Source organism: Mytilus edulis, chromosome 4 (assembly GCF_963676685.1).
Source record: "Mytilus edulis chromosome 4, xbMytEdul2.2, whole genome shotgun sequence".
NCBI lineage: Eukaryota > Metazoa > Mollusca > Bivalvia > Mytilida > Mytilidae > Mytilus > Mytilus edulis.
The window spans coordinates 92192752-92213467 of record NC_092347.1 but is presented as its reverse complement, the minus strand read 5'-3'; the positions used below and the strand labels follow the sequence as shown (position 1 = coordinate 92213467).

At 32.0% G+C, this 20716-nt stretch overlaps 2 protein-coding genes across 2 annotated transcripts; one reads left to right on the top strand and one right to left on the bottom strand.

Annotated features, from left to right (window-relative positions):
- Positions 1–308: 308 nt before the first annotated feature.
- On the bottom strand, positions 309–8699 carry LOC139521062 (protein mono-ADP-ribosyltransferase PARP16-like). The gene is made up of 6 exons (XM_071314309.1): positions 8437–8699; positions 5912–6043; positions 4599–4802; positions 3108–3276; positions 1927–2062; positions 309–481 (listed from the first exon to the last, which is right to left on the bottom strand). Exons 1-6 carry the CDS (start codon positions 8620–8622, stop codon positions 334–336), a joined length of 975 nt encoding a protein of 324 aa, XP_071170410.1. The 5' UTR covers positions 8623–8699; the 3' UTR covers positions 309–333.
- Positions 8700–8838: 139 nt separating this feature from the next.
- LOC139521063 (adenylate kinase isoenzyme 6-like) lies at positions 8839–20157 on the top strand. The gene is made up of 4 exons (XM_071314310.1): positions 8839–8969; positions 12671–12822; positions 15781–15926; positions 17712–20157. The coding sequence occupies exons 1-4, from the start codon at positions 8903–8905 to the stop codon at positions 17896–17898; spliced, it is 552 nt and encodes a 183-aa protein (XP_071170411.1). The 5' UTR covers positions 8839–8902; the 3' UTR covers positions 17899–20157.
- Positions 20158–20716: the final 559 nt, after the last annotated feature.

Genomic DNA, 20716 nt, shown 5'->3' with positions numbered 1-20716 from the left:
TGACTAATGCAATTATAAAAAAGTATGATCGTTGAACTTGAAGCTGAAAACAGTTTCTTTATAAACCATTGATTAAATACAATAAAGTCTTAGTAGGGGAAATCTGGAGAATAACTTTTGGGAATGCTAGCACAGACAAATAAATCCCCAGCAATAGTATTTTGTCTAGTGGTAAAAAAATGCATAACTGGCAAACAACAACATGATTCCTGCATTGCTTATGTCATAGATATGAGACTAGATAGTATTTAGGTGTCAATAAGGCACTTACAATTTTGTAAGCGATTTTTTGCATCAAAACAAATTGCTTTGTTTTTCAAATCATGTACTTTATTATCTTGCTTTAAAATACTTTCTAAAATAATATTTAAATGTTCGAGAATTGGCTAGTCCAACTAGTCCTAATATTAATATATACAGGAACATCATAACAGCAAACTTATGTTGATGTAACCATGACACCCAGCAACTTGTCAGTGACCTGGAAAACAAAAAAAAACTTATGATTATTAGTCGGCAAAAAGAAATAAACATATTTTTTTTAAAGCTTTCTATCTCAGAAATGATAGTACAAGGCCAAAGCATTTCTTTTTATCATAAACATATCATTGGTATTTCCAATTAGTAATATTATGACTTAACCTTTACAATTGAATGAGAATATGGTTTTTGCTCTTCATGATTTCATTATATCATGATGTGCTGTAGTCGCTCAAATAACTGTACAACATGGTCTTTGCTGTCTTTACAAATAAAGCCAACTTTGTAGTCACTCAATTAAATATGTAATTCTAAAATGATTCGATTTTTTCCACATGCATAATATATTTACCAAATTAGAAATTAATTTGTGTATGAATGTCAAGCATATCTTATTTGCTTTGCTTGAAATACCTCTCTAGACTAACTTTTATCATGAACAACTAATTTACTAGTTTGATATTAATTCAAAGTTAAAAAATGTTAATAATTGTAACATATCTGGAACTCTTATCATGTTTGATACACAAAAATATGGTGACATTTAACCTGCAGTGGTGCAAAGGTTATACCATTGGTTTCACTTTTTATAGATTTTAAAACTAGAGGCTCTAAAGAGCCTGTGTTGCTCACCTTGGTCTAATGTGAACATTAAACAAAGGAAGCAGATGGATTCATGACAAAATTGTGTTTTGGTGATGGTGATGTGTTTGTACATCTTACTTTACTGAACATTCTTGCTGCTTACAATTATCTCTATCTATAATGAACTTGGCCCAGTAGTTTCAGTGGAAAATGTTAGAAAAATTTACAAATTTTATGAAAATTGTTAAATATTGACTATAAAGGACAATAACTCCTTAAGGGGTCAATTGACCATTTCCGTCATGTGACGTATTTGTAAACCTTACTTTGCTGAACATTATTGCTGTTTACAGTTTTTCTCTATATATAATAATATTCAAGATAATAACCAAAAACAGTAAAATTTCCTTAAAATTACCAATGCAGGGGCAGCAACCCAACAACAGGTTATCCGATTCATCTGAAAATTTCAGGGCAGATAAATCTTGACCTGATAAACAATTTTACCACATAACAGATTTGCTCTAAATGCTTTGGTTTTTGAGTTATAAGCCAAAAACTGCATTTTACCCCTATGTTCTATTTTTAGCCATGGCGGCCATCATGGTTGGTTTGCCGGGTCACTGGACAAATCTTTTAAACTAGATACCCCAATGATGATTGTGGCCAAGTTTGGTTTAATTTGGCGCAGTAGTTTCAGAGAAGAAGATTTTTGTAAAAGTTAACGACGACGGACGACAGACGACGGACGCAAAGTGATGGGAAAAGCTCATTTGGCCCTTTGGGCCAGGTGAGCTAGAAATGATATCCTTTCTTGGATACTTTAGACTAATTCTGTATTTGTAGATAATTTTAACTTACCTGGAAGGAGCAGATTTCTGTGCATAAACCAGTAAATATTTGATCCTAATAACTTCATTGTTTTGTACAACATAATATTTATCTGGAACTTCTCCAGCCATGCTTCCTGTAGCTCGTGATCTGTTCTGATTATCATCTACAATCAAGACAATCATGATCTTTAAATGAAAGTCGTAAGTATCGGGAAATGATCAGAGAAGTCTTCTTGTTAAGAAAAAAGCACTAAAAGCTTGGTTTGAAAAAAAAACTAATTTTAAACAATAAACCAGATGCTCTGCAGGGCGCAGCTTTATACAACCGCAGAGTTCGAACCCTGAACAGTTGGGCCAAGTATGGACACAACATTCAAGCTTGATACGGGTCTGAATTTGGATTGTGATTAAATAGTTGACACAACATAGGTTTCTGACACAGAATGAATGTGGTCTAAGAACTTAAAAATTTTAAATTGGACATTTACCTATTATGGTCCAATATCCAAAATCTATTAAATGGTTAGATTCAGCATATCAAAGAACCCAAAGAATTCAATTTTTGATGAAACCAAATTAAGTTCAATTTTGGACCCTTTAGACCTCAATATGGACCAATTTGATAACAGGGCCCAAATATCAAAAATCTAAATACATGGTTAGATTCAGCATATATCAAAGAACCCCATATATTCAATTTTTGTTGAAATCAAACAAAGTTTAATTTTCAACACCGATTTGGACCAACTGAAAACTGGGCCTATAATCAAAAATCTAAATACATGTGTATAGATTTCTATTAACTTCAACTAAAGTTATAGTGCGAAAACCAAGAAAATGCTTATTTGGGCCCTTTTTGGTCCCTAATTCCTAAACTGTTGGGACCAAAACTCCCAAAATCAATCCCAACTTTTCTTTTGTGGTCATAAACTGTGTTTAAATTCCATAGATTTCTATTGACTTATACTAAAGTTATAGTGCGAAAACCAAAAGTATTCGGACGACGACGACGACACCAACGTGATACCAATATACGACCAAAAATTTTTAATTTTTGCGGTTGTATAAAAACCAATGTGTCTTCGGACGACGATGACGCCAACGTCATACCAATAACTAATCTAAAAGATTCTGCAAAAAATACCCTTGCTTAAATTTGATATGGGTGAAGATCAGTGTTATGAAAGTATGTTCTAGTATAAAAAGTACCTGTTTTTGTTTGACATTTAACAGCTGAATCATCAATCATCTCACACAAGGCCACACAGCTGATTTTCTTGCCTAGAGTACTATGTTCCCAGCCTAAACCCATAGGACTGTAGTGTAAAGACACTGACAATTCACTGGAGAGATATGTTCCTTCACCAAATACAGAAATCTAGAAAAACAGAAAAATACAATAGACCACTTGCGAGTTCATCCGTCACCGGAAAAAACTCGTCAATTATACGCGCCTTTATGACGTCATTTACCAGATAGAGGGTGTCGCCTGTATCCCTGCACTGTTTACGTTCATCAAGCGTCTTAGTGATCGTCACTGTGCAGGATAAACTAGAAATAATGGTTGTTTTGTAGGTACTTAATGACAATTCCCTAATGACAGCAATGCTGATTGTCAATTTTGAGAATTCCAATTTTCCGAATAATTCGTACAATACAGAATTCTAGTTTTCCAACCACTCGCTCAACATTGGAATGGAAGTGACGACGCCCCTAAACGCACAAATGATGTTCACTTAAACGAGAGTTTTTGACGGAAATGCATCAAACTCGAAAGTTGTCTATTGATTTATTAAGTTTTAAATGTATATCATGTATATGAAATATTTAAAACAAAAGTATACATAATGTAAGGAAAACTGAATATCAAACTTTCAATTTTTTGGAGTAAAATTTGCATAACCTGAGTCAAATCTGGAGTAATATTGCTCTTTAGTGTGTTTGATCATATCAGATGTGCATTCCAAATCATCTACCATGATAAAACAGTTTTATGTCTCTAAAACATGCCTAAATGTTATCACTTTTATGACTCTGATAAAACATGCCTAAATGTTATCACTTTTATGTCTCTGATAAAAACATGCCTAAATGTTATCACTTTTATGTCTCTAAAACAAATTATCTATCATGATAAAACATGCCTAAATGTTATCACTTTTATGTCTCTAAAACATGCCTACATGTTATCACTTTTATGTCTCTGATAAAACATGCCTAAATGTCATCACTTTTATGTCTCTAAAACAAATTACAACAACCAAATACAAGTGAACTGTAAGTCTACTGTTCACGATTTAAAAGGGAGAGTAGATCTTAGATAGTTCATTAATTGTAACAGAAATGAATTATGCTTATTAATGTTGAAGTAAAATCCTGGTGTATCGTAAGTGTATCATCTTTTTTTAAAGTTGTTAGGGAGCTACCATTTGCTATTTATGGGGGGGCTAGGATGAAAAATTTTGTCCTGCATTTTTTTTTAGTTGTAATCTCTGTCCTGCCTTTTTATTTTTCACTCTATTCGGTCCTGCCACTTTTTATTAGTTTATCCTGACTTTTTTTACCTAAATTGTCATCCTGTCTTTTTTTTTGCAAAGTGTCTCATCCTGCCTTTTTTTTTTACTCAAAACTCCTGTCCTGCCTATTTTTTTCAAATTTCATCCTAGCCTCCCCATAAAAATCAAATGGTAGCTCCCTTACCTTATTCATATGTGAAATCAACCCATTGTGAAGTATAGAATGGAAATTTTCAAATCTACTTCCATGATATGCATACATCAGTGCTCGCCCATCTCTTTTTGCTTCAAAGGCAGCTCTTGCTGATTCACTGGGTAAAACTTCAAATATGTAGTCTGGCTTAGTACAAGTACCTGTGTCTTTGGTCAATTTCTTCAGCTCCTCAAACTACAAAATAAAAATAAGATTATGTAAAATCTAATCTTCAGTGGGCAATCACTTCTATAATTCAAGCCAATGACCAAGATAATTTGCCCTTTAAAAGGCAACTGAACAGAACATAATTATGTAATTGCAGTATCTTTTTAAAATAAAACTGGAAATATGTTTAACTTGGTTCAAACAAGCATTCTGTGAGTATTGCATGGCAATACATGCATAGTCCCCTACCAGTTAAAAAATTATTGTAATGGAGCTAACATAACACTAAATTCTTAAAACATTATTTACTAAAGAATAGGAAAAAAAGCCAAAATGGCATAAATTTTAATACAATGCATCTTTAAAAAAATATAGTTATTTCCCATTGAACAGAAATCTAGTACAATGTTATTAATAAGTATTTCATCAAAAAATTAATTCTAGGGAAAGTTAAAATAATTAGTTATTTCCCTTTGAACAGAAATCTAGTAATTTTAAAATAAGTATTTCATCCAAAAATTTAATTCTAGGGAAAGGGCTTTAACTGAACAAGGAGAAAAGCTAAAATCATGAAAATCAAACTTCATGACTGATAAACTTAGTGATATAATTTTTTTTGGTAGTAAAAAGTTGCACAGTATTTGAGCTGTTGATAGATGTCGAGCTACTGTGTAGGTAAAATTACTTCCATACCATTTGTTTTTAATTATAAATGGACATAAAGAAGGCTTTTGAAGGCTTTGAAGTTCAAAACATATCATTTTAAATAAGCAGCATTGTATTTGAAAATACAATTTAATGCATTATGCTATGTATGCTAAGCACTGCCTGATTTATTATTGGATGTGGTCAATGCATTTGGCCAGCCTAAATGGGTGAAACATCTGAGTGTGATTTCAAAGCAAACAATTAGGTATTAAAAGCAGAAAATACATACAGTTCATTATTATTGTACCTTACATCCCAGTTAACTTATTGCAGTCAGTAAAACTGACAATACCAGAAGGCTAAGCCAGGCTAGTAACACTTTATACTACATTCCCAATATATATAGTGATTCTTTGTTTCCTTAATTTATCCATGTATTAAATGCATATTAGTCTGATTTGATTTGTTATTTTTATTTTACAACTTACTCCAATATCCTGTGAAGAACGTATCTGAAACTGCTTATCTAATACCCATGAGACAAGGTCTAGGATTTCTTCACAAATATCAGATTTTTTCAATACATCTTGTAAACTGGTAACTTTATCTGCACATTGCTCCTAAAAAAGTATAATTGGAACACAATACATGTAAAAAAAATGTACAATATATATAAAATTAATTACCAATTTCCAGAGTTGGTGATACAGTTTTAGTTTCTACAATATCATGAAAGTACAAAATGTATTTCTCTCTCATATCTCATGAATATAAGAATATGATCACTGATTTTAATTTAAGGTTAATTACTTTTCATCATTAGAAAATATTGACAGTTTATGATAAACTTTATCACTAGTCATGATAGTACTCATTATTATATAAATTACTTTGAATTTGGAAAAAATATCTATTGAGAAAATAAAATATTTCAAATAATTTCAGATAAAAAATATCTTATTGTTAATAACTTATTCAAACCTATAAATTAGACAAAAAATAAACATTCATCATGTTCATCAAAGCAGAATGTAGAAATAGGTTTGGTCTTAAGCAATATTGAAATACGCAGAAAAAAGTTAAGATTTAAAAACATCACAACCCTTGAACATGCATGGTGAACCAATACACAATCAGATTATTTGTGATGAGAAAATCAAAACCAATAGATTCAAGCAAATTATTCATGTGTGATTCTAAAAAAGTCAGAAAATGCAGTTGGACAATATTAATGTTTCCTGATATTCTTTACACAATGTTAAATTGAATACAATATAAATAAGAAGAACTGGTATAATTATGTTGTTTTTTGTTTTATTTTGAACGTGTTTAAAACAGGAAATGTGGATTGCATAAGTCAATTTCAAAGCATGTGTTTGACATTTTAAACTTTTATCTTTGTAACTGGATAAAAAATTATTTTCTAATCTATATTTTCATTATATATATCAAACATGTCAAACATAATTAAATATGCAATCAATCATCTATCTTCATCAATTGTTCTCCTGTCAGATATCATGTACATCTACCTGTACAAGTGATAAGCGATCTTTAGCCAGATATTCCTCAAGGCTTTTAAACTGCTTCTACCAATAAGTGGCCACCATCAATAAGTTGATTATTTTGCCACTTTTGGATGTGCATTTAAAATTTTGACAAGAAATAAGTAATAATTGATAAAAATTTGTGCTATACATCATATATACAGTGAATTTAAAACATCTTGGAGTTGATCTAGTTCATCTCATGTAGGTACATGTAAGTCTTGAAGCATTCAAGACTACCTGCATTGGTGGCAGTGGATGTGGTAGGGCATTCCAGTCTCGTATCGTCCTTGGGTAAAAAGATTCCTTCCACACTTCGGTCCTACAAGATGGTACTTCGTATCTATTAGTGTTGATGTTTCTTGATAGCCTGTCTGGTGGAATGAGAGTATAAGTGGTGTCAACTTTCACCATTCATCATGTTCATTGTATTTTCATCAACTGTATCAAGGAGGTCCCTTTGGATTTATAGTGATAATAATACAATACAAAAAGCCTAAGAAATCAAATGCAATTGGTAAGCAAAATGGCACCAGCTAGAGAAACGAAAATAAATTTTGACAATGGTGCGGATCATTTGACGAAGTTTTAAGGCAAAAAATATTTTGACGATTTAATTTCCTGGGTCATTTGTAGTCCAAATAATTATGACGTCTTAAAAGGCTATTATAATTTTTTTCTTTGACATCTTACTGTTGAAGTAAGGCGTCAAAGAAAAAAATTATAATAGCCTTTCAAGACGTCATAATTCGCTGGTTTGAACGTGTTTAAAACAGGAAATGTGGATTGCATAAGTCAATTTCAAAGACGTCATAATTATGTGACGGGGATTGCTTCCCTTAGAAAAACTTAGTAGATACTTAGTCAGCCGTAAGCGGTTGAGCTAAGGAAGTACTTCTTTAGCTCAGTCGGTTAGCGCGCTGCCTTGTAACACAGAGGTCCCGGGTAAAAGTCCCGGTGGAGACAAGCAATTTTGTAATGAAATTCATGCTCTCCGGTTACATTGGCGCCCAACAATAATAACCCACAGTTAGAAGAATTACCTAGCCAGGTTAAAATATAAATATAAAAAAGATTAAAATATCATCATTATAGAGTATAATGACTCTTGAGGTGGGGGAAGTGTGACGGGATTGCTTCCCTTAGAAAAACTTAGTAGATACTTAGTCAGCCGTAAGCGGTTGAGCTAAGGAAGTACTTCTTTAGCTCAGTCGGTTAGCGCGTTGCGTTGTAACACAGAAGCCCCGGGTTCGAGTCTCGGTGGAGACAAGCAATTTTGTAATGAATTCGTGCTCTCCGGTTACAATTATTTGGACTAGTAGGTCATTTGACGGTGGCGGAAGATATTTTAACCATCATATGACAGGTCATGGAGATCCTGACCATCATAACTTTGTCTCATTATAAAACCCAGTCATGTACTTAGGTATTTTGAAAAAGTATTAAAACTCAATATTATGAATTACCAATCGTTTGATATCCTTTTCACCATTATCTAAACAAAATGATGGTGGGAAGGGCCGAAGCACTGTGTCGAATCTGTAGCTTTGAAGAGCACCAACAAATAAGCTCCATTGCAAGTCTGCTGAAAGTGGGTCACACTTTATTTTATCTTTCAACAACGAGTGTTTGTCAACTGATTCACTTGACATTTTCAATTAACAGTGCAAAAACATTTTTTACTGTTTACGTTTACTTTGGTCTACTTCCGGTATTCGGGTAACTTCTTGAGTTTTCCATCAAAAAGTGAAAATAATGACCAGTAAAAGTTTAAAACACGCTGGAAGACAATTCGCTCATTTTGTATTCATTAAATTATTCTTTGTATTTTTTATTTATTATTTTACACATTTTTAATTTCTTAAAATGAATTTCATAATTCAAAATATAAGAAATGATCGGGACTGGTTCCAACTTTTGTTTTTCATCCCGATGCACATCGAAAAAACCAAAACAATGGCCACAGATCGGCCATGTGGTCCGAACATATTGATAACAGGTACCTTTTATATTTAATATTTCTATTTTCAATGACTTTTACTTGCACCTGTCTTTCAAATTTCCTTTCTTAAAAGGAAATGGTCTCTCCTCCAATTTTTCAAGTTTAATACATTTTTTTTGATGAAATTTGCTTGCAAATAACACTGTACAACACCAACAGCCAACACACATAAAATTTATCAGGCTAGTAAACTCCTATGTCAAGTTCAGGTCTTCATAAAAGTAAACTTCTAATGACTAGAATAGAAAACTCCTACTAAGTATGTTAATATAGGATAACAGGCATAGCATCGAAAGTGTATTTCCCCAAAACTGAATAATATAAATCTGTTAACTGAATAATCATTGTGTGATGTGTTTTCGTACTAATAACAATTTTCACTGTTGAGGTTTTTTCACGTGTCTACCAAAATTTTAAAAGCATGTTCTGTCCAATGTGTTTAGGTATCTAGATTTATTTGTTAAGACTTACTACGATTTTTTACTGTTTCCGATTATTTTGCTATTTTCGTATGTAAAAAAAACGTGTCTTATGTTTTCGTATGAAGTAATAACTGAATCAGTACACAGACAGGAAATGACTATAAAATCTGGAAATAAGTATTTTTAAAGTCGTGGTTCTGGTAATTGCTTGAATCATAAAAAAAAGTTATTTAATTCTTTTCAGTTCTAAAAATAACTAGTAAAACATTTTTGGTTGATGTTTCATGTGCTGAAATTCTAACATTTTGATTATTTTTCAGATTGGCACTGGGTTTCTACTGACATGACTGAAGACCTTATTTTTTTAAATTTAAAATGCAGTTTTCAAGTATTGTGATTACATGTAAATGTAAAAAAACTAAAACTGATTTCATCTATTTGTATTAAGGTTGTATAAAAAAAATTGTAAATAGAATGTTGAATGAATAGACTTTGAACAACCATTTTATATAATTACCCAGTTAATTTTAACTCGCTAGTTTGTAATAAAAATTACCAAAAAAACACATGAGAGTCACATGCCTTGAAGATCCAGTGTCTGACAGACAAACGAAATACATTGTAGCTGTACTTCATGTAACCATTCAGACTTTTTCTCAACAGCTATTCTAGTGATGCATATTTTTTACATTAAATAAAAATGGCTGAAACAGGTCAGTTTCATTAAATTTTTTCTAACGTCTTTTAAAGCCATTTTGAATATGTTTTAAAATTGACAAGTTGTAGTGTGGTTGTTGTTCCGAATATAGAAACAGAAAAACACGTCCCAATATACGTGTGTGCAAACGAAACCGATGAAATATGGATGATACGAAAACATATGACATACGAAAACATATGACACGACGAAATATAGATCCCTTATAAGTTATAGCTGTTTTAGTCCTACATGTAACTTATCTTCGAAAAAGTTTGTTAGGTTACCTCTTCTGAGTAATCTGTTATGAACACCATGATTGGCCATTCATCTTCAATCTTCAATCTTATGTAGCTGATAATGAATTTATCTGAAGTAAGAAGTTTTAGGTTTGGATTAGAGGTAATGTGAGTCTATACATTTTCTAATATGATTTTATAACGCTTTGATGCGATGTCATGTTCTGAAAATCGCTGCAGATATGATCTATAATGTTCTGTTCTGATACTAAGTATTGTTTGGAATGAATCCATGATAGGGACTAGGGACTCAAACTGACATGAAAAACATGCTTGTTAAATTGGAACTTTTACAGAGATTGTAGGAGATTGCAACACACCTCAACACCATGTGGTGTTTTTGTAAAAAATCAATCCCAATCACCATGACAATTTGGAAAATTGGAATCAGTATTATATAAAATTGAGAATGGAAATGGGGAATGTGTCAAAGAGACAACAACTCAACCAAAGAGCAGAAAACAGCCAAAGCCCACCATTGGGTCGTCAACGCAGTTAGAAAAATCCCTCACCAGGAGGTGTCCTTCAGGTGGCTCCTAAACAAAAATGTGTACTAGTTCAGTGATAACGGACTTCATACTAAACTCTGAAATATATAAAACAACTCAAATTAAAAATCATACAAGACTAACAATATGCTTTTATTCGACTTAATATGATACATACATGACATATAAGATCTGATAAAATGATTCTCATCAAATATTGATAATTTTTAAAAAATAAAAGTTTATAGGATGAACATGATTGCAACGACTGACCTCATGATGTTATAAGCAAAGCATTTGAGCTTATGCCATCAATGTGGGTCTGTGGTTGTCTGCTGTATGTCGTTGTTGTAATGTATTTCAAGGATCTTCTTGAGAAACTACTGGGTCAATTACCTTCTAAATTTAAACTGAATGCTCCTTAAGGTATTTAGTTTATTAATTGTATCTAAAGTTTTAATCCATCAACAAACATCGCAGCCATGGCTAAAAATAAAACATAGTGATCAAATGCAGTTTTTGGCCTATATCTCAAAAAGTCAAGCATTTAGAGCAAATTTGACAAGGAAATGAAGTTTTATTGGTCTGAAATTTTACATGTAGGTATGTTTTTTGGCTTATATATGTAGGACTCTAAAGTGCGATGGGGATGCTAAAGTACAATGGTCATGCTAAAGTGCGATGGTCTACGCTTAAGTACGTGGTTCCATACGCTAAAGTGCGATGGTCCGGGAAATATAGACGTAAAAACGTAGTTCGATAATGACGTTAACAGTTGTTTATACAAACTAAAAATGAACATACCAGAAAATATATTAGGAATATTTGATTAACAATTTTTACATCATATTTGTCCATGACTTACGAGTAATTGATTGAATTTAACCGTTCTTTGTCGGCTGAATCACAATGTTTATTTTTTTCGAGTGCTGGAAAAGGGACTTGTATCCTACTCCTACAGTCGACCATTTTACTTTATAAATACAAAACAGTATACGCATACTTATCCTGCATCTATTTTAAGCAAACAGATACATTCTAATCATTGTTTATGTGGCAGTTTACTTTGTGATCCACGTTAAAATGCCAATTTTAATGAAAAGTAACGTCAGTAGAATAGAGATACATGTTTTTGTGCGTTAACTATAAATTGTCTGTGTATTGTAGGAAAATACGAAAAAGGAGAAAGCTCGGCCAACATTACATTTCTCTTGCATTTAGATTTAAGCTTATATGCAAATAAATGGTGCAAATTCCGACAATGAACGAATTAGGGATTTTTAATTTTCAGTGACAAATGTAAGGGAGGTTGTAACACTAGTGTGAACGGCAATCTACACCAATTATCCAAATATTCAATACGCTCCAAAATTGTTAAAAATTCATTTTACATGAAATATAATATTAGCAAAACATAAATTACCTTTATAGCAATTATTACTTGGTCGGACTTGTTAATTTAGAAACAATTACTTCCGCCTACCGGTAAATTGTAAAGCCTATCACATATGTTATACCTTAGCACAGTAGCTTTTGCAAAAAGACTTTTTAAACCTCGATGTTTTAATACTTCAAATCTTATCCTTTGGACCATCACACTTTAGCGTGATACACCATCGTACTTTAGGGAAAAACAACCAACGCACTTTAGCGTGAGACACCATCATACTTTAGCGTAGACCATCGCACTTTAGCGTGACTATCGCACTTTAGAGTACCATCGCACTTTAGAGTCCTATATAGGCCACTTTATGAAAGCAGCACTAGTACTTCATTGTAAATTTTCTTTTAGGAACTCCTGGTACAGGAAAATCAACTTTGGCAGAAGAACTAGCACAAAGGGCAAGTCTGAACTACATTAACATTGGTGATTTGGCAAAAGAAGGCAACCTGTATGAAGGATTTGACCCGCAGTACAACTGTCCAATTATTGATGAAGATAGGGTAATTTGACTTGTTGACAGTATTTAAATAAGTAAAACTTACAACAGTATATTCTATGGGACTTGTGTTCCAATGATGTTCTTTTGAACATATGTCTTTTTGAACAAATTTCAGATACAAATGAAGGTTTTTCCACTAGTAAGGATCTATTTTGATATGAAAATATTAAAATTTGGATATAAATGTCAAATTCATTGTCAAATGACATCTAATTGTATGCTGATTCCAAAAATATATGGTTTCTATACAAAAAGATACATATAACGGAGACAATTTTTTACTTCCGTTTAAAAAGATGTTACCTCCGGTATTGTTTGATAGTTTACTTGACACTGATTCCAAAAATATATGGTTCTATATACATTTACATTAATTTAATACAAAAAATAGCTACTTCCAGGGTTTCCGCTGGCGGTCGCCATTTTCGCAATTTGCGAAAAAATAATAATTGTGGCGATAAAAATTCGTCATTTGCGAAAGAATTTGGCGAAAGAAATATATATATAACGATTTATTTTCCTCCATCTTGTTTATTAACTTTTTTCCGAGTTTCTCGGACTTTACCCGATAAGACAATACTCGGAATTCACCTTGACCTCATTAAGATTTGGACAGAAAATCAATAATCAGCTGATTGCATTTTATAGCTATCGACAACAAAGGACTAATTAATAAAGGTGTTGATTGAATTGTTTGACAAAATGATATGGTTAATTGGCTTCCGCTAAATGTCACATAGTTTTTTACAGAATTTATTTACCACTTTGCGACGCACGTGTTTGAAGCAAATTTTGACGTCTCCTCTCCTTTTTAAGATAGTTTAGAAAAGAAAGCTGTTTATGACGAAAAATGTTCGAAAGCAATAAAAATCTCTGATTTATAACTTTAATTACCCTTTGACTTTAATATAGGTAATTGATTAGGGAGACTACTTTAAAGTATTTTGAGTGACACACGACCGTGTTTCAAGCAAAGTTTTACGTCTTAACTTTTTCATTTACGATGGTCAAGAAAAGAAAACTGTAGTTATGAAGAAATCTATCCAAAAGGTTGGGAACAACCCCTCGAATGAGAGTAACCCTTCAATGTAATGACTACACATGAAATGAGGGATCAATTTCATGTGATAAAAGCTTTTGTTTTGTTGTAAAAAACACATCTTAGTACAAAAGGGCACATCAGTATTTTTCTTTTAAAGAAACTTTCCCTACGAACTATAATGGTATTATATGATCAAAACATGTCCATTAATTTTGTTATATTCCAGGACTTATATCTTTATTAATAAAAATTTTAGTGGCCCCCTCATTTAGAAAAGTTGTTTAAAATACAATGAATAAAACCCCTTTTAAGTTAAAAAAAATCTGTTTTAAAGTAAATATTTAGTGTTTATCATTATAAAATGCCCCTAGACTCTAAAATAAGTTTGAGAGAATAATCATAGATACAATGGGGCAAAATCATCTTATTTAAGGGAGGGGGGGGGGGGGGGGGGTAGAAAAAAAGGTAAATTTTAATCGAAAAATATATTAATGTTACTTGGCGAAAAAAATAATAAAGTGGCGAAAAATATATTGTTTTGGCGAAAGAGGTGGCGAAAAAAATAATGGACCCAGGGGAAACCCTGGCTACTTCCGTTTTACTAAAGGTCACTTTCAGTTGGCTTTTTCAAAGTCACATTGCTTGCAACCTAATGCAAAAAGTCCCCTGGCTTTATCATGTATACATATATACATGTATGAGGTAAAAGCAAAGGTCAAAATCTAGAACATTAAATTTACCTCTGACCTTGAGCTCAATTTCAAGGTCATAAACCAAAGACCTCAAATCAAAAGACTCTAGGCCTCTACTTTATATTGTTAATAAGTTATATTACCATACGACTAATATTAAATATAAAAGGAGGGGAAACTTTCATCAATTGTCTACGTACCCTTTCAACTAAAATTTATGTGTTATGACATGCCACAACTAACAATTGTGTGAAAACATTTTGTCGATATCATATGTTTTCTGATAACAAGCCAAAATGAAAACTTTGAACTTTTTTATTTTTTTGGACTAAGGACCTCAAATCAAAAGACCCCAGGCCTCTATCACTTATGGTTTTCCAGTTAATAACAGATTTCACTTATATCAAATACAAAATAGGAAATAACTCTAATATAGAATTTTTATACGGCTTCAGTCAAAATTTTACAGAACATCCTGAGGATATAACGAGCAATTTGGAAAAATAAATTTGTCGGTTTCTTATACAGTTGTGAAGCCTAAGAGATAACAAGAAAAACAGTTTTCAGGGAGATAACTCTTATATGGGAAAGTATTCGGTTACGCAGAAGTAGAAACAAAAGCGTATAAACTGCTCGATATCATATTCCAAATATCTAAGCGACATCTTGCGAAACATCAATAAAGCGAAGGAAAAAAATTAGGAGGAAGAAGAAAAAAAAAAATCCAAAGAAAACCAAAACTTTTCGTGGAAAGACCTAATTCAGAAAAAAATACTTGTGAGTTTCTTGTTCAGTTATCGATCATGCAGTATGGGTTGATATGGGTTGCTACAATGTATCCCGTCTTGTTTTTGAATTCCTACACTTGAGTGTATACAATATGCACTTTGTATCAAGCTATGTTATATATATTCAAATTCCACTTTTTTGGAAACCTAAATTTTTATTATTTTTAAAATTCTGAATACATTACACTGTACATGTATCTCATTTGCATGATTAGTTATATTGTGAGGCCAAGGTGATTTGAAGTTACTACATTTTGATGACATTTTTTAATGTAAAAAATGATCAGACAAGCATTAGAAATACCAAAAAAATGAAGTTTATGTATTATACATGTAGCTTTAATATTAATGTATAAGCTTTGATACTTGAAAAAGAAACCATGAGCCCAGAGGGCTTTTTTGCTTGTTGATTTGATATTAGATTTGTTTATTTACAGGTTCTAGATGAATTAGAAGATCAAATGGGACAAGGTGGTAATGTCATAGATTATCATGGTTGTGAATTCTTCCCTGAGCGCTGGTTTGATATTGTGTTTGTTCTCAGGACAGACAATCCTATTCTGTATACCAGATTAGAAAGCAGGTGAGACAAAATTACACAGCTACTACTACAATTTATCTCAAGTAAAGTTAAACTGATTTTTATTGTTTCAGTTGCTAAGAAGGTTAGGGAGTATGAGACATGGGGTAACAATTTATAAACTATTTGACAGCTTTATCTTTCAGAGGGATGGGGATTTTGGATGCTTTGTACCTTGTCTAATAAGGTAACTATATTTGGTATATTAGATCCTTGTAAGGTCAACATGTCTGTCAGACAGGGTTAACTTGACCTGGACCTTATATTCTTGATCAGTGATTAAGAATAAGTTTTGTGGTCAAGTCTGAATTTCACATATTATAAGTAGAAGGTTAAAAGTACACTGTTTTATACTTACAAAAAAAACTGTTTAATTTGCAAATATTGCTTTTTTGTCTTGTCTATGACCAAATTCTTGAAAGACAGACACATGTGTTGCTTTTCAGGTGCTGGCGACATGGTCAACAATTGTTCAATTTTCTACTATAAGTAAAGTTAGTTTGATAAGAACTACGGGTACTATTTTTTTTAAGTGGAATTATATAAATTACTATCTTCTCCCTACTCCCTAGGCCATGGTCTTGTGTCTTTGAATTTATTAGTAATGTTGCTGTCCATTAAATTGTCTTTTTCTGAATTTTCTGTCAATATTAAAGCAAGACATATCTCTGTGTCAACAGTTTATTTTTAGACAATATACACCATATAAACCAATCGTTAACTGTAATTTTTGTTGAAGAACTTTATGCAGTTATAACAAGTGAAACTGCGAGCTACTGCTCACTGATGATACCCCCGCCGCAAGTGGATAATATTGATAGTGTAAAAATATGCAAGTGTTCGGTAAACAGGAAGTTGTCGAGTGATGAATCTGAAAACGCATCACACGGTATAGCTGACTTATAAAAATTCTGAAACCAAATTTCAGAAATCCTTGTATTGTAGTTCCTGAGAAAAATGTGACGAAAATTTTTAACTTGGTTATCATGTGTAAAATCATACAAGTGTTCGGTAAACAGGAAGTAGTCGAGTGATGAATCTGAAAACGCATCACACGGTATAGCTGACTTATATAAATCCTGAAACCAAATTTCAGAAATCCTTGTATTGTAGTTCCTGAGAAAAATGTGACGAAAATTTTCAACTTGGCTATCATGTGTAAAATCATACAAGTGTTCGGTTAACAGGAAGTTGTCGAGTGATGAATCTTAAAACGCATCACACGGTATAGCTGACTAATATAAATCCTGAAACCAAATTTCAGAAATCCTTGTATTGTAGTTCCTGAGAAAAATGTGACGAAAATTTTCAACTTGGCTATCATGTGTAAAATCAGACAAGTGTTCGGTTAACAGGAAGTTGTCAAGTGATGAATCTGAAAACGCATCACACGGTGTGGCTGACATATATAAATGTTGATACCAAATTACAGAAAGGGTGGATGTGTAGTTCCTGAGAAAAATGTGACGAAAGTTTCATGGGACGGACTGACTGACTGACAGACGGACTGATGGACGGACGGACTGACAGACAGAGGTAAAACAGTATACCCTTCTTTTTTAAAGCGGGGGTATTTTAAAGCGGGGGTATTTTAAAGCGGGGGTATAATTACTAATTTAAAACAATATGTGTAATAGAAGAATATAAAAATCAGTTTAAAAGTTATTTTCTGTCAAATGGATGAAAGACGGAGACATAGAACTTATTCTTGATATGTTTATTTTAGGGGTTATAATGGGAAGAAGTAGAATATAAAACTATTACATGATCAATATATTTTTATTTCAGGGGTTATAACGGAAAGAAGTTAGAAGATAATATACAGTGTGAAATATTTCAGACAATTTTAGAGGAAGCTAGAGACTCGTATAAAACAGAAATAGTGCATGAACTGGCCAGTAATACTCCAGACGATATGGAAGATAACTTAGATAAAATTCTATCATGGATAGAGCAATGGAAAAATACACACTAGCACCAAATTATTGACTCCCTTCTGTTAGTTAATACCCATATTAAGTCAAGTATGGGATATATTGATCAATGTAAATGTGGGGCTTTCCATCCACAAATTGCATGTTCTGATCTGACTGGATTTTCTTGAAATTATCGGGGAATAATTAATATCTATTGGCATTTATCCTCTTTCTCTTATTTTGTTTTTAATATAAATTTTGGATCCTTTGCATTACAAAACTTTGCCATATTGATACAAAAAGGGGGATATAAATTTGCAACAGTGATATAAATTTAAGAGGGTATACATTTTAAGCTCTGTTCATGTTTTTCTAGTTTATTATAATTTACATGACAATATTATTGGTTTCCCACATATAGACTAATGAAGATCCCTTTTGTGTTTAAATTATGCTGGTTTGAGCTTTACTGTAAATGTTACAATTACTTATAAGATTAATTGTCAGATTTTAAGACAATGATATTTTAGTGCAAACAGGTTATCTTCATAACTGTTCTTATGTATTTTAAAGTGTTTTCTTGAACTTGAACAGTTATTGCTCGTACATATAATGTATTTTTTGAAATTTATTATTCCCTCTGCAAGGAAAACAATTTGAATATATTGAGGAATGAGACTTAATCATTCAATTTGTTTATAAAATGAGCAACATCAGATAGAAATCAACATTATGCAAGTGCCCCATGTAAACATATACATATATAATACTTTGATTGGTTTTGGAACATTAAAATACGAAATAAAAGGTGAATGTTGTTATATTGTGTAGGATTTTTATGTCAACTCAATTTTCAAACAATTACAAAATTTCCAGACAGATTTTTTTCAATCTGCAAAATAATTAAACAGATGTATGAATATTCATTTGGATAATGTTGACTTCTATCCTATGCTGCTCAATTGTTGTTATAGGGACTAATTTAAGCACTTGTATTAAATTTATCCTGTGTATGAGATATGATACGAAGTATAATCGTTTTTAACACCTAGCCCTAGGTAAGTTGTGAGGTTTTGCCATCAATTGGTAATCATTTGTCAATCTTTTTATCAAAATGATTTCCAATGAATGCAATGAGCCAAGTTGGGAAAACTTTGCCCATAATTTTCACTAAAGGAGGCTGCCTTCTTTAAAAATTGTTGTTTATATCTTAACTAATAAGTTGACACGGCTTCCATGACAAAAGTAATACAAAGAGATAAAGCTAAAACAAGGCCATTAAGGTAGTACCTAACACCTTGACTAAAATTAATTTGGCTCTTTAATTTTCATAAAATTTGACGAAATATTTACTTTGACTATATTACAAAAAATATGAAAATTTCAAAAAATGAACCACACACTTTGTCTGAAAAATTTCATTGGATATATAGCAATTTGGAAAAAACTAATTTTAATCATTGAGGGGCTTTTAAATAGATTGTGTTTAAAACATTCAGCTGATTTTACAGAGTTATCTCCCTGTAGTGTTATGTACCACTTTAAAAACTAGTTTTCAGGAGATCAACAGTTTTCTCTTTTTCAATAAAGTTTGACGATTTTAATAGCAAAAGTGCTTTAAAGATGTATAACATATTAAATCTGTTTCCTGGTGAGCAGTATGATCTTTCCAACTGTTAATCAAACAAACATACAGATTTATCTTTGATCTTCTCACTGAGAATACCTTTGGATTCTGTTTACAAATCTATATTTTTTGTTGAATGAAAAACCATAAGTACAAAAAAGAACAGATTGAAATTTTAAGGGTTCATTATGTCTGCTATTCAAAATGATAGATTGGAGGTTGGGATACTATTTGTATTAAGTCAAGAATCTAGTCAAGGTTCCTCCCTGCCTCTTATTTGGATTTTTTTCAAGGGGAGGAAGGAATTTACATTTTATGAAGGTGTCTGATGTTTGATCATCGTATCAACAAACCACAAAGGTTGAATTTGTAGCTATGACTGGCTGACTGCTAGTAATCTTTTGCATCTGGTATTGTGACCGTAAAAATATATGTACATTTTAGTAAATTCTCAGCACTGAGCTGTTGTCAAATTTACCATTATCCTACGTCCTCCATCTTCTTTTTTATTAAATTGTCAAGTTGTGTATAAGGCTTTAAAAGCATTTGCATGTTAAGTGGTTCAAAAATGAATTTCAGTGCTTGACAAATATATTTTTCTGTTTGACGAGTTAAGGCAGCATGCATGTTGTATTTGATGAATATTTGTTATTGATACTGTTGATAAAATAATAAATTTCTCTACAAAATATATTGTGATGTTTTTATTGTCTACCTACTAATGACAAAATGCTTTACCTGTTACATTAATGTTTGCCAGTAACCAAGTGAAACATGATATCAAATGTTTGTCTATCTACTCAAATTGCATAGAATAGCATCATCATGTATTTGAAAATTCAGCGAAGGAGCCTTTCTTCATATCTAATCGGTAATTCATTATTCCATGTCAGAACATTTCATTTAATTACCCTTTATACTCGAAAAGATCCTCGTCTCATGGTTTTTTTTCTATTAAAGATGCTTTGTGACGTCACAATCTCTATTGGAAAAGCATGCATAGTACGAAATCATATGATCTGACCATAATGGGAACCATCTTTCATTAATGATTTTCACAACACTGTTTGCATATTTTACCAGTTTTAAGTTTTCATTTAGATAAATTAAAGCGAAGCACTTATGATAAGTAATGTCCATGGCGGTTATTTGGCCCTGTGTATTCAGTCATGGATTGTTAACGTTGGATGTTTTAAACGAGACATATCTTAAGTTTATTGTGAATAAATTACCAAGATGTTGCTCTTTGG